The sequence below is a fragment of the Phocoena sinus genome, chromosome 7, assembly GCF_008692025.1.
Source record: "Phocoena sinus isolate mPhoSin1 chromosome 7, mPhoSin1.pri, whole genome shotgun sequence".
Taxonomy (NCBI): domain Eukaryota; kingdom Metazoa; phylum Chordata; class Mammalia; order Artiodactyla; family Phocoenidae; genus Phocoena; species Phocoena sinus.
The window spans coordinates 34,422,801-34,436,704 of record NC_045769.1 but is presented as its reverse complement, the minus strand read 5'-3'; the positions used below and the strand labels follow the sequence as shown (position 1 = coordinate 34,436,704).

General features: G+C 39.1%; 1 protein-coding gene across 1 annotated transcript; it reads right to left on the bottom strand.

Moving 5' to 3' along the window:
- Nucleotides 1–257: 257 nt before the first annotated feature.
- On the bottom strand, nt 258–838 carry LOC116756962 (WASH complex subunit 3-like). Its single transcript, XM_032638161.1, is given in 2 exon segments — nt 258–412; nt 414–838. Coding segments are annotated over 2 exon segments (579 nt in total). The 3' UTR covers nt 258.
- Between the last annotated feature and the right edge of the window lie 13,066 nt (nt 839–13,904).

The window sequence follows — 13,904 nt, the reverse complement described above, 5'->3', positions numbered from 1 at the left end:
ATTTTATGGATTATTTTGAAGAACAGCTTTCTTTGTTTCATTGATTTTTCTCTATTTTTTTTAAATTTTCAGTTTCACTGATTTCTGGTTTTTTTATTATAAATGCTTTATTTATTTATTTTTTAACATAGAGGAAGCTTGGTGGTGGATATGTAGCCATGTGGCGTTTTTATGACTGAGTTAAAGTTCAGGCTCTCTTTCTTATAGAATGTAAATGTGTACCAACACATGTATATGTAATTGTTATAAAAATTAAGCTTAGTCACTAAAAGAAGATTTGCTGTCTGAACTTTCTCCTATAGTTTTTTCACCTTCACCATCAGGCACTGGAGCATCTGGCCTCTCTAGAAGATCTGGGTCTAGTCCTTCCGATATCATTTTGTTTCTTACTGCCATCACTGGAATACCCACCCATTTTGAGATATCTGGCATATCTTAGATCCTTGGCTACAGTTAAGATATTTTCTGGTGTTACTTCACTTTCCTGTGGTCCAGAGTCTTGTAAACTGTTCTGCTGTGATTGCTCTGAAGTGGTTTCAGAATGTGTTTCATTTGTGATCCTAGTGACACTTACAGGAGATACTTCAAACGTGACATCATCTAGCCCTGGGATAGATGACAAGTTTGCATCTAAAATATTGAGAGTTGTTTCAATTTGCTGGATACAAAGAGAAAGGTCTGCCAGTTTCTCCTCACAAACTGTAGAAAATCGGTTGAGAAACTGTACACTGTGTAGCACAAATTGGTTTAGAAATGCCACCGTTCTGTTCTGTTGAACAGCTGGCACCTTAGTCAGGTCTATGCCTGACCCCATGAGAGGAAGCCCATCCTCATCCATCTCCTCTCTGTTCTTTATTATTTCCTTCATTCATCTTTTTGGATTTATTTTGCTCCTTCTTTTTCTAAGCTCTTGAGGTGTGGGAGCTTAGCTTATTAATTTGAAAGTTTTCCTCTTCCAATGTATGCATTTAGTGCTATACATTTCTCTCAGTGCTGCTGTTTTAACTGTCTTATCAATTTTGATATGTTATATGTTCATTTTTATTCTATGTATTTTTTATTCCATTTGAGATCTCCTCTTTGACCCAGGGATTATTTAGAAGTGTGTTTTAAAAATTTCCAAGTGTTTGGAGATTTTCCTGTTGTCTTTCTGTTATTGATTTCTCATTTGATTCTGTGTTCTGTATGCAAGACAAAGATGGCCTCTGTGTATTGCCACCCCACCCACCCCAGGTTGTTTACTTATTCACAGCAGGCTGAGACCCATTAGCTCAAAAGTCTGCCAGCACCAGACTAAAATTTGTACACATCCAATTATTTTAAACACAACCAAATAAGCAGATTTTTTAACTATTTAGAGCTTGCCTGCTTTATATACTCAAGAAACTGTGCCCAGCATATACTAGCCATAGGTAAAATAAACCCTGGGGTTATAAAGACCCCAAGACTCTGCTGCCTTTTGGGGTTCCTGACCCAGAGACTCCCTTCCAGGCTGCTCAGTGAAATCACCTAGAGATGTAACCCTCTCTCTGATATCCCTCTCCTCTAGGAATGTCCTTGTCCTTCTCTCCCTCTGAGTATTGGCCTCTGTGCGGTAGCCTCTAGATGGTCTCATGCTGTGAGAAACTTCCCCCACATGCAAACCTGTCGAAGTGTCACTCAAATAAAGCTGTGTGTGCTACTGCCACCTCCTGGTCAAATGGTTTTCCTTGATCAGCCCCCAAATCCCTTGAACTCCCTATATTCCATTATGGTCAGACAGCACCACTTCATATAATTTTAATTATTTTAAATGTGTTGAACTTGGTTTTATGGTCCAGGATGTGGCCTATCTTAGTGAATGTTCCATGGGCACTTGAAAACACTGTGTACTCTGCTATTGTTGGATAGAGGGTCAGTTAGATCCTGTTGGTTTATTGTGTTGTTAAGGTGTTCTATATTCTTGCTGATTTTCTGTCTAGTAGTTCTATATTTACTGAGAGTGAGGTGTTGACATCCCCAAATATAAGGGTGGATTTTATTACCTCTTTCAGCTCTATCATGTAATGTCATGCTTTGTTACTTTAGTATTGTCATGTCTTCCTGGTGGAGTGACACTTGTATTATTATATAACATTCCTCTTTATCTCTAGTAATTTTCTTTGCAAGTAAGTCTATTTACTTTATTTGATATTAATATAGCCCTTGTTGCATTTAATAATTTATATATATATATATATTTTTTTTTTTTTTTTTTTTTGCGGTACGCCGTCCTCTCACTGTTGTGGCCTCTCTCGTTGCGGAGCACAGGCTCCGGACGCGCAGGCTCAGCGGCCATGGCTCATGGGCCCAGCCGCTCCACGGCATGTGGGATCTTCCCGGACAGGGGCACGAACCCGTGTCCCCTGAATCGGCAGGAGGACTCTCAACCACTGCGCCATCAGGGGAGCCCTAATGATTAAATTTTGAAGTCACATCTTTTCCCATTCTTTTGCTTTTAGTTTACATATGTCATTGCACTGATATTTGAAGTTAATTTCTTGTGGACAACATGTTGTTGGATTATGTTTTTGATTCACACTGCCAACTTTTTTTTTTTTTTTTTTGGCTGTGTTGGGTCTTAGCTGTGGCATGCGGGATCTTTCGTTGTGGTGTGTGGCCTTCTCTCTAGTTGTGGTGTGTGCTTTTCTCTAGCTGTGGTGTGCGGGCTTCTCTCTAGTTATGGCACATGGGCTCCAGAGCGCGTGGGCTCTGTAATTGCAGCATGCGAGCTCTCTAGTTGTGGTGTGCAGGCTTAGCTGTCCCATAGCATGTGGGATCTTAGTTCCCCGACAGGGGTCGAACTCGTGTCTTCTGCATTGGAAGGAGGATTCTCAACCACTGGACCACCAGGGAAGGCCCTGTCTTTTTTTTTTAATTGAAGTATAGTTAATTTACAATGTTGTGTTAGTTTTAAGTGTACAAAAAGTGATTCAGTTATACATACATACATACATATATATATATATATATATATATAATTTTTCAGATTCTTTTCCATTGTAGGTTATTACAAGATATTGAGTATAGTTCCCTGTGCGATACAGTAGATTTTGCTGTTTACCTATTTTATATATAGTAGTATGTATATGTTAATCCCAAATTCCAAACTTATCTCACTCCCACCCAACACTATCCCCTTTGGTAACCATAAGTTTGTTTTCTATGTCTGTGAGTTTATTTCTGTTTTGTAAATAAGATCCTTTGTATCATTTTTTAGATTCCACATATAAGTGATATCATATGATATTTGTCTTTCTCTCTCTGACTTACTTCAGTTAGTATGATAATCTCTAGGTCCAACCATGTGGCTGCAAATGGCATTATTTCATCCTTTTCAATGGCTGAGTAATATTCCATTTTATATCTCTATCTACCTACCACATCTTCTTTATCCATTCATCTGTTGATAGACATATAGGTTGCTTCCATGTCTTGGCTATTGTAAATAGTGCTACTATGAACACTGCGGTGCATGTATCTTTTCAAATTAGAGTTTTCTCTCGATATATGCCCAGGAGTGGAATTGCTAGATCGTATGGTAGCTCTATTTTTAGTTTTTTAAGTAACCTCCATACTATTCTCCATAGTAGCTGTATCGATTTACATTCCCACCAACAATGTAGCAGGGTTCATTTTTCTCCACACCCTCTCCAGCATTTATTATTCACAGACTTTTTAATGATGGTCATTCTGACTGGTGAAAAGTGATACCTCATTGTAGTTTTGATTTGCATTTCTCTAATAATTAGTGATGCTGAGCATCTTTTCATGTGCCTCTTGGCCATCAGTATGTCTTCTTTGGATAAATGTCTATTCAGGTCTTCTGCTCATTTTTTGATTGGGTTGTTTGTTTTTTTGTTATTGAGCTGAATGAGCTGTTTGTATATTTTGGAGATTAATCCCTTTTTGGTCATGGCATTTGCAAATATTTTCTCCCTGTCCATAGATTGTCTTTTTGTCTTGTTTATGGTTTCCTTTGCTGGGCAAATGCTTATAAGTTTAATTAGGTCCCATTTGTTTATTTTTTGTCTTTATTTCCATTACTCTGAGAGAAGGATCCAAAAACATATTGCTGCAATTTATGTCAAAGAGTGTTCCACCTACGTTTTCCCCTAGGTGTTTTATAGTATCTGGTCTTACATTTAAGTCTTTAATCCATTTTGAGTTTATTTTTGTGTTTGGTGTTAGAGAATGTTCTAATTTCATTCTTTACATGTAGCTGTCCAGTTTTCCCAGCACCACTTATTGAGGAGACTGTATTTTCTTTATTGTATATCCTTGCTTTCTTTGTCGTAGAGTAATTGACCATAAGTGTGTGGGTTTATTTCTGGGCTTTCTATCCTGTTCCATTCATCTATGTCTGTTTTTGTGCCATTACCGTACTGTTTTGATTGCTGTAGCTTTGTAGTAGAGTCTGAAGTCAGGGAGCATGATTCCTCCAGTTCCAGTCATCTTTCTCAAGATTGTTTCAGCTATTTGGGATCTTTTATGTTTCCATACAAATTTAAAAACTTTTTGTTCTACCTGTGTGAAAAATGCCATTGGTAGTTTGATGGGGATTGCGTTGAATCTTCAGATTGCCTTAAGTAGTATGGTCATTTTAACAATATTGATTCTTCCAATCCAAGAACATGGTATATCTTTCTGTCTACAATTTCTTTCATCAGTGTCTTATAGTTTTCAGAGACAGATCTTTTACCTCCTTAGGGAGGTTTATTCCTAGGCATGTTATTCGTTTTGATGTGATGGTAAATGGGATTGTTTCCTTAATATCTTTTTCTGATCTTTCATTGTTAGTGTATAGAAATGCAACAGATTTCTGTATATTAATTTTGTATCCAGCAACTTTACCATATTCATTGATGAGCTCTAGTAGTTTTCTGGTAGCATCTTTAGGATTTTCTATGTATAGTATCATGTCACCTGGAAACAGTGACAGTTTTACTTCTTCTTTTCCAATTTGGATTCTTTTTATTTCTTTTTCTTCTCTGATTCCTGTGACTAGGACTTTCAAAGCTATGTTGAATAAAACTGGCAAGAGTAGACATCCTTGTCTTGTTCCTAATCTTAGAGGAAATGCTTTCAACTTTTCACTGTTAAGAACGATGTTGGCTGTGGATCTGTCACACATGGCCTTTATTATGTTGAGGTATGTTCCCTCTATGCCCACTTTCTGGAGAGTTTTTATCATAAATGGGTGTTGAAATTTGTCAAAAGCTTTTTCTGCATCTATTGAGATGATCATATGGACTTTTCCTTCAATTTGTTGATGTGGTGTATCACACTGATTGATTTGTAGATATTGAAAAATCCTTGCATCCCTGGGATAAATCCCACTTGATCATGGCGCATGATTCTTTTAATGTATTGTTGGATTTGGTTTGCTTGTATTTTGTTGAGGATTTTTGCATCTATGTTCATCAGTAGTATTGGCCTGTAATTTTTTTTTAATATCTTTGTCTGGTTTTGGTATCAGGATGATGGTGGCCTCATAAAATGAGTTCAGAAGTATTCCTTCCTCTGCAATTTTTTGGGAATAGTTTGAGAAGGATAGGTATTAACTCTTCTCTAAATGTTTGATAGAATTCGCCTGTGAAGCCATCTGCTTCTGGACTTTTGTTTTTGGGGAGTTTTTAAGGTTTTTTTTGTTTGTTTTTTTGTTTTGCCATACGCGGGCCTCTCACTGTTGTGGCCTCTCCCGTTGTGGAGCACAGACTCCGGACGCACAGGCTCAGCGGCCATGGCTCACGGGCCCAGCCGCTCCGCGGCACGTGGGATCTTCCCAGACCGGGGCACAAACCCGTGTCCCCTGCATCAGCAGGTGGACTCTCAACCACTGCGCCACCAAGGAAGTCCCTTTTGGGGAGTTTTTAAATCACAGTTTCAATTTCAGTACTTGTGATTGGTCTGTCCAAATTTTCTCTTTCTTCCCGATTCAGTCTTGCGAGACTGTATGTTTCTAAGAATTTGTCCATTTCTTTCAGGTTGTCCATTTTATTGGCATTTAGGTGCTTATAGTAGTCTCTTATGATCCTCTAACTTCTCCTTTTTCATTTCTAATTTTACTGATTTGAGCCCTCTCCCTTTGTTTCTTGATGAGTCTGGCTAAAGGTTTATCAATTTTGTTTATCTTTTCAAAGAACCAGCTTTTAGTTTCATTGATCTTTTCTGTTGTTTTCTTCATCTCTATTTCAGTTATTTATGCTCTGATCTTTATGATTTCTTTCCTTCTACTAACTTTGGGACTGAACCTGGGGCCCTGGCAGTGACAGCAGTGAGTCCTAACCACCGGACTGCCAGGGAATTCCCTATTTTTTTAATTTAATTTTTATTTTTTAATGGGGGTGTAGTTGATTTACAATGTTGTGTTAATTTCAGGTGTATAGCAAAGTGATTTAGTTATACATATATCCATTCTTTTTCAGATTCTTTTCCCATATAGCTTATTAAAGAATATTGAGGGCTTCCCTGGTGGTGCAGTGGTTGAGAGTCCACCTGCCAATGCAGGGGACATGGGTTCGTGCCCTGGTCGAGGAAGATCCACATGCCGCGGAGCGGCCGGGCCTGTGAACCATGGCCGCTGAGCCTGCACGTCCGGAGCCTGTGCTCCACAACAGGAGAGGCCACAACAGTGAGGGGCCCGCGTACCGCAAAAAAAAAAAAAAAAAAAAATTGAGTAGAGTTCCCTGTGCTGTACAGTAGTCCTTTTTGATTATCTACTTTATATATAGTAGTGTGTATATGTTAATCCCAATCTCCTAATTTATCCCTCCCCCAGCTTTCCACTATGGTAACCATAAATTTGTTTTCTATATCTGTGAGTCTGTTTCTGTTTTGTAAATAAGTTCATTTGTATCATCTTTTTAGATTCCACATATAAGTGATATCATATGATAGTTCTCTTTCTCTGATTTACGTAGTATGATAATCTCTAGGTCCATCCATGTTGCTGCAAATGGCATTATTTCATTCTTTTTTTAATGGCTGAGTAATATTCCATTGTATATATCTACCACATAAGTGGGTCTCTTGTAGACAGCATATATATGGGTCTTATTTTTGTATCCATTCAGCCAGTCTATATATTTTGGTTGGAGCATTTAATCCATTTACATTTAAGGTAATTATTGATATGTATATTCTTATTGCCATTTTGTTAATTGTTTAGGATTTGTTTTTGTAGGTCTTTTTTCTTCCCTCCCTCTTCTGTTCTCTTTTCTTGTCATTTGATGACTATCTTTAGAGTTGTGTTTGGATTGCTATTTCTTTTGTGTGTGTGTATCTATTGTAGATTTTTGGTTTGCAATTACCATAAGGTTTTGATATAACAGTCTGTATATATCCAAGATTGTTTTAAGTTGCTGGCCTCTTAATTTCAAATGCATTTCCAATATCCTACACTTGTACTCTCCTCTTCTCATGATTGCTGGTTTTGATAGCATATTTGTGTATGGATCATTTCCTACCTTTATTGCATGTTTGCCTTTACCAGTGAGCTTTCCCATTTGTAATTTTCTTGTTTCGAGTTGTGTCCTTTTATTTTCTGCCTAGAGAATTTCCTTTAGCATTTGTTGTAAAGCTGGTTTGGTGGTGCCGAATTCTCTTAGCTTTTGCTTGTGTGTAAAGCTTTAAACTCCTCTGTCAAATCTGAACGAGAGCCTTGCTGGTTAGAGTATTCTTGGTTGTAGGTTCTTCCCTTTCATCACTTTAAATACATTGTGCCACTCCCTTCTGGCCTGCAATTTCTGCTGCAGTTTCTGCTGAAAAATCAGCTGATAACCATATGGGGATTCCCTTGTATATTATTTGTTGCTTTTCCCTTGTTGCTTTTAATATTTTACCTTTGTCTTTATTTTTTGTCAGTTTGATTAATAGTGTCTTGGTGTGTTCCTTCTTGGGTTTATCCTGTATGGAACTCTTACCCACTTCCTGGATTTGGGTGACTGTTTCCTTCCTCAGGTTAGAGAAGTTTTCAGGTAATACCTCTTCAAATATTTTCTCAGGCCCTTTTTCTCTCTCTTCTCCTTCTGGGAACCCTCTAATGCAAATATTAGTGTGCTTGATGTTGTCCCAGAACTGTTGTCTTAAACTGTCCTCATTTCTTTTTATTCTTTTTTCTTTCTTCTGTTTGGCAGCAGTGATTTCCACTACTCTGTCTTCCAGCTCACTGATCTGTTCTTCTGCCTCATTTAGTGTACTATTGATTAATTTTAGTGTATTTTCCTTTCAGTTATTGTATTCTTCAACTCTGTTTGGTTGTTCTTTATATTTTCTAATTCTTTGTTAAAAACTTCTAATTTCTCGCTCTGTGCATCCATTCTCCTCCCAAGTTCTTTAATCATCTTTACGATCATTACTCTGAACTCTATTTTGGTTAGATTGCCTATCTCCATGTCACTTAGTTCTTATTCTGGGGTTTTATCTTGTTCCTCCGTCTGAAATATATTCCTTTGTGTAAATTGCTATTTGTACTTTTATGTATGTGGTAGGTTGGTTATGTTTCTCAACCTTGGAGAAGTGGCCCTCTGTAGGGGATGTCCTATGTGTTCCAGCAGTGAACTCCTCTCTCGTCACCCAAAGGCCAGGGGCCAGCTGGTCCCCGGGCAGTGTCCAGCCTGAGTTTGTGGACTCCGTCTGCAGGCTGCAGGACTGTAGTTTTCTTGCTCCTAGTGTATGCCTCCTGGTGGGTGAGGCTTGTCTAGAGACTTGTGCAGGTTTCCTGCTGGGCGGGGTTGGTGACTGCTCCCTGGTGGGTGGGGCTGGGTCTTGGTCCTCCAGTGGGCAGGGTCATGTCTCAGGGCATATGTAGAGGCAGTTTTGGGTTTAGGAAGTCTTTAGGCAGCCTGTCTGCTGATGGGTGGGGCTGTGTTTGTTGTTTAGCCTGAGACATCACAGCACTGGAGCCTGCAGGCTGTTGGCTGGGGCAGGTCTTGGTGCCAAAATGTCTGTCTCCAGGAGAACTCATGCAAATGAATGCCCCCTGATATATCGACCACCAGTGTCTATATCCCCATGGTGGTCCACAGCTGCTCCCTGCCTCCCCAGAAGACCTCTAAGACCAGCAGGTAGGTCTGGCTCAGGCTCCTCTCATATTACTGCTTTTGCCCTTGTTCTCAGTGCATGTGAGATTTTGTGTGCACCCTTTAAGAGGGCAGTCTCTATTCCCCCTAATCCTGTGGAACTCCTGCAATCAAGCCCCACTGGCCTTCAAAGCCAAATGCTCTGGGAGCTCCTCTCCCTGGTGCTAAACCCCTGGGCTGGGGGTCCTAACATGGGGCTCAGAACTCTCCTGTGGGAGAACCTCTGTAATATAATTATCTCCAGTTTGTGGGTCACCTACCTGGAGGGTATGGGGTTTGATTATATCTAGAGTCCGCCTCTCCTACCAGTCTCATTGTGGTTCCATCTTTATGTCTTTAGCTGTAGAGGGTCTTTTCTGGTAGGTTTTAATTTTTTCTTTTAATTAATTAATTAATTAGCTGTGCCAGGTCTTAGTTGCAGCATACAGGTTCTGCGCTGAGGCATGTGGGATCTTTAATTGTGGGATTCAGGATCTTTTAGTTGCAGCATGCAGGCTCTTAGTTGCGGCATGTGGGATCTAGTTCCCTGACCAGGGATCAAACCTGGGTCCCCTGCGTTGGGAGTGTGGAGTCTTAACCACTGGACCACAAGAGAAGTCCCCAGTCTTCTTCAACGATGGTTATTCTGCAGATTGTTGTGACTTTGGTGTGCTCATGAGAGGAGGTGAACTTTGGGCCCTTCTATTCTGCCATCTTAGTTGCTCTCTCTCAACTGTGTCTTTTAAATGGTGTATTTAGACCATTTATCATTTACTAAATTTCCATATCAGTTATCAATGACATGTTGGGACTTAAGTCTGCCATTTTGTTATTTATTCTCTGTTTGTTTCCTCTATTTCTCATTCCTTATTTTCTTTCCTTACCTTCCTGTGGGTTGTTTGAAAATTTTTTAGGATTCCACATTGGTTTATAGTTTTTCAGTACATTGTTTTGGGGTTTTTTTGGTTTGTTTATTTATTTATTTATGGCTGTGTTGGGTCTTCGTTGCCATGCGCAGCCTTTCTCTAGCTGCAGTGAGCAGGGGCTACTCTTCGTTGCGGTGCGCGGGCTTCTCATTGAGGTGGCTTCTCTTGTTGCAGAGCATGGGCTCTAAGTGCACAGGCTTCAGTAGTTGTGGCGCACGGGCTTAGTTGCTTCGTGGCATGTGGGATCTTCCCGGACCAGGGATCAAACCTGTGTCCCCTGCATTGGCAGGCAGATTCTCTTTTTCTTTTTTTTAACATCTTTATTGGAGTATAATTGCTTTACAATGGTGTGTTAGTTTCTGCTTTATAACAAAGTGAATCAGTTATACATATACATATGTTCCCATATCTCTTCCCTCTTGTGTGTCTCCCTCCCTGCCACCCTCCCTATCTCACCCCTCTAGGTGGTCACAAAGCACTGAGCTGATCTCCCTGTGCTATGCGTCTGCTTCCCACTAGCTATCTATTTTACGTTTGGTAGTGTATATATGTCCATGCCACTCTCTCACTTTGTCACAGCATACCCTTCCCCCTCCCCATATCTTCAAGTCCATTCCCTAGTAGGTCTGTGTCTTTATTCCTGTCTTATCCCTAGGTTCTTCATGACCTTTTTTTTCATCTTAGATTCCATATATATGTGTTAGCATATGTTATTTTTTTTTCTCTTTCTGACTTACTTCACTCTGTATGACAGACTCTAGGTCCATTCACCTCACTACAAATAACTCAATTTCATTTCTTTTTATGACTAATATTCCATAAGGTTGTACCCTACTTCTAAAAAGCTGTACCTTTTTCGATTAACATTTAAAAATACATTACAATTTATAGTTTTTTAGGTAATTTTTAAAGTTGAACTAAGATTCTTTTTCTGGACAACCAGCTATCACCAGACTCATTAGGCTTGTCACCTCTACTTATAAATCTTCTCATTATTTTGCCACATAGATGAGTTTGTTCTAATAAACTGTTCATAAATAGCTTGTCTGGTTTCAAGGTATTTAAGTTATTTTTGTTAAATGTTTACTAGTTAAATCATTATGCAAATGGTAAAAGGGGTAAGCTTTGCTTTTTACTACTTTTAATGCTTCTTTCATCATTCCTTTACGGTACTTTCTCTATAACGCCAAAAGATTTTAAAATTTCTATTTCCTATACTTTAACTATTAGGTTAATGGTTTATTTGATTTGCTTGTGGTAATTTAAATTGTGGGAGGTTTGGGTTACAGTTAGTTCAAAGTATTCATAAATTATGAAATCTCCTGGGTGGTAAACTAGGTGCTTTATTTAAGCTATGCTTAGATTTGTCCAAGCACACTTTCCAGTATGCTTACCTTGTTATGAATTGTCTCCTCTCATATGATTAGTATTTGTTAATAGATTATAGAGGATTATTTTAATACTTGAGAAAGGTGATGGGTGGTGTGTGTGTGCTTCATAGCCTTATTCAATTAAGCACTCTATTCTTTTTTTTTCCGTACGCGGGCCTCTCACTGTTATGGCCTCTCCCGTTGCGGAGCACAGGCTCCGGACGCGCAGGCTGAGCGGCCATGGCTCACGGGGCCAGCCGCTCCACGGCATGTGGGATCTTCCCGGATCGGGGCACGAACCCGTGTCCCCTGCATCGGCAGGCGGACTCAACCACTGCGCCACCAGGGAAGCCCCACTCTATTCTTAATTTACTACTAAATCCTCCTTTTTTTAAAAAAAGTATTTATTTATTTATTTATTTTGCCTGTGCCAGATCTTAACTGCAGCATGCGGGATCTTTAGTTGTGGCATGAGGGATCTTTTAGTTGCAGCATGCGGGCTCTTAGGTGCGGCACGCAGACTTCTTAGTTGCGGCATGCGTGTGCGATCTAGTTCCCCAACCAGGGATCGAACCCGGGACCTCTGCATTGGGAGCATGGAGTCTTACCCACTGGACCACCAGGGAAGTCCCCTCCTTTGGTTTTTAGTTTCATAAAAACTTTTGTGTAATAAGAAATATATTCTTGGGACTTCCCTGGTGGCCCAGTGGTTAAGACTCTATGCTGCCAATGCAGAGGCTGCGGGTTCGATCCCTGGCCAGAGAACTAAGATCCCACACGCTGTGCAGCGTGGCCAAAAGATTTTTTTAAAAAAATGGAAAAAAAAAGAAATATATTCTTGAGATAGAAAATGTAGCCCATTTCTACTCACTCCATAAGTTACACCTTGACCTAATGTTTTTATGTATAATTATTATGCTTACTGTTGTTCCTTTTTAGGGTTTGCTGAAGATGGTAGTACATAGATGAATTAGCAAGGGTTGGTGAGGTTTATTGATTATAGAACAGGTTCCTCTAGAGGGATATGAAACACTGCCAACTTCTTTGAGTTTTAAGCTGCTGCTAGTAGTACTCTGGTGAATAATTTTGTCATTGTAATTATTTGAGTTTAGGGCTAAGCATAGTGGGGTATCTAATCCCAGTTTGAGTCTTAGCTGTCATGTAATCAGGAAATATTAAAGTCACTGGTAGTTTATTTTTATTTTAGCTATGGCTTTTTATGGCTTAGTTAGAATTCAACTTTTTGAAAACTTATTCTGTCACATGCTTTATGCAGGTTTTCTATGAATTTAGGTTTATCAAATGACTGCAGTGGCTGGCACGAAATTTTCCAACCTTGGATAATATAACTTAGTCAAAGTTGCGTTTATGGCTTAATTTTTATCACTGCTGTTTCCTGTGCAGGTGTGGTTGAGCAAGGCATTATGAGCTACTATTGTAGTGTGCTTGATTCCTGCTCCTTTTAATCTTTATGATTTACAGGGCATTCTAACTGGGGTGTGGATGCTTGCATGTGTAATTTTATTAAAAGCTAACAGAAAGGCTAGGACCAAACCTATGTGTTTATGGAGTTAGTAAACTCACCTAGGTATTTTCAGTGCCTTGCTTTAAGTCTTAACTGCATTAACAGGCTGAGTTTGTATGCATGATTATGTGGTAATGTGTACATGATTAATTTGTGTATTTTATATTAGATTTAGTGTTGAATTTTAAAATTTAATTTTAATAAAAGTGGCTGATAAATCTAGGGAGATGTCTGTCTATATAAGTGGTATATATCTATGTAATTTATTGGTATGATTAGGGTTTATTTTACTTGAGTATTGAAATGTCTGTGTTTTGTTGGATAGATTAATTAAATTCTATGTATTTGTATGTTTCTTACCTTGTTTTGGGGGTTTGGTAGGGCATTATAGGCATATGGAGCATAGGGCTTAGTGAGGGGTAAGGGGATTTGTTAAGCAGGGCGTTTACCTATTTAATAAATGTGTACGTGTATGTGCGTGTAATTATGTACATGCACATGCACATGTACGTGTGTGTAATTTCCTTATGTCCTGTAACCATTGACTGAATAACACCTTATGGTTGATAATGCTGGTTAATAATATTCAATTAAGTCCAGTTACAATTTATTTCACTTTGTTAAGTCCTCAGATGGCCATAGCCGAGTCACAGCATCCCTTAAAAATTAAAAAATACCAAATACATGAACCACAGTTATGTGTGAGCATGGGCTGATTAGTCATTAGCCCACTGAGATGTCTTATTTAAGGGGTAAGGGTGGGCAATTTTAGGTGAGATGGTCCTAAAGTAAAAACCAGATGTCTGATAAAGTTCATTAATAGAAACCCCTACAAGTCATGGACCCTGAGCTAGAAGAGAGACACATGCTAAGTGGGTTGATGGTTTCACGTGGCTTGCTGATTAAGCTTGTGATCTATTGGATATGATATGCATGTTGACTGGAATTGATTTGACTTAATGTACTATGTACTATTAATACCATTATGTTCTATGTAATATCA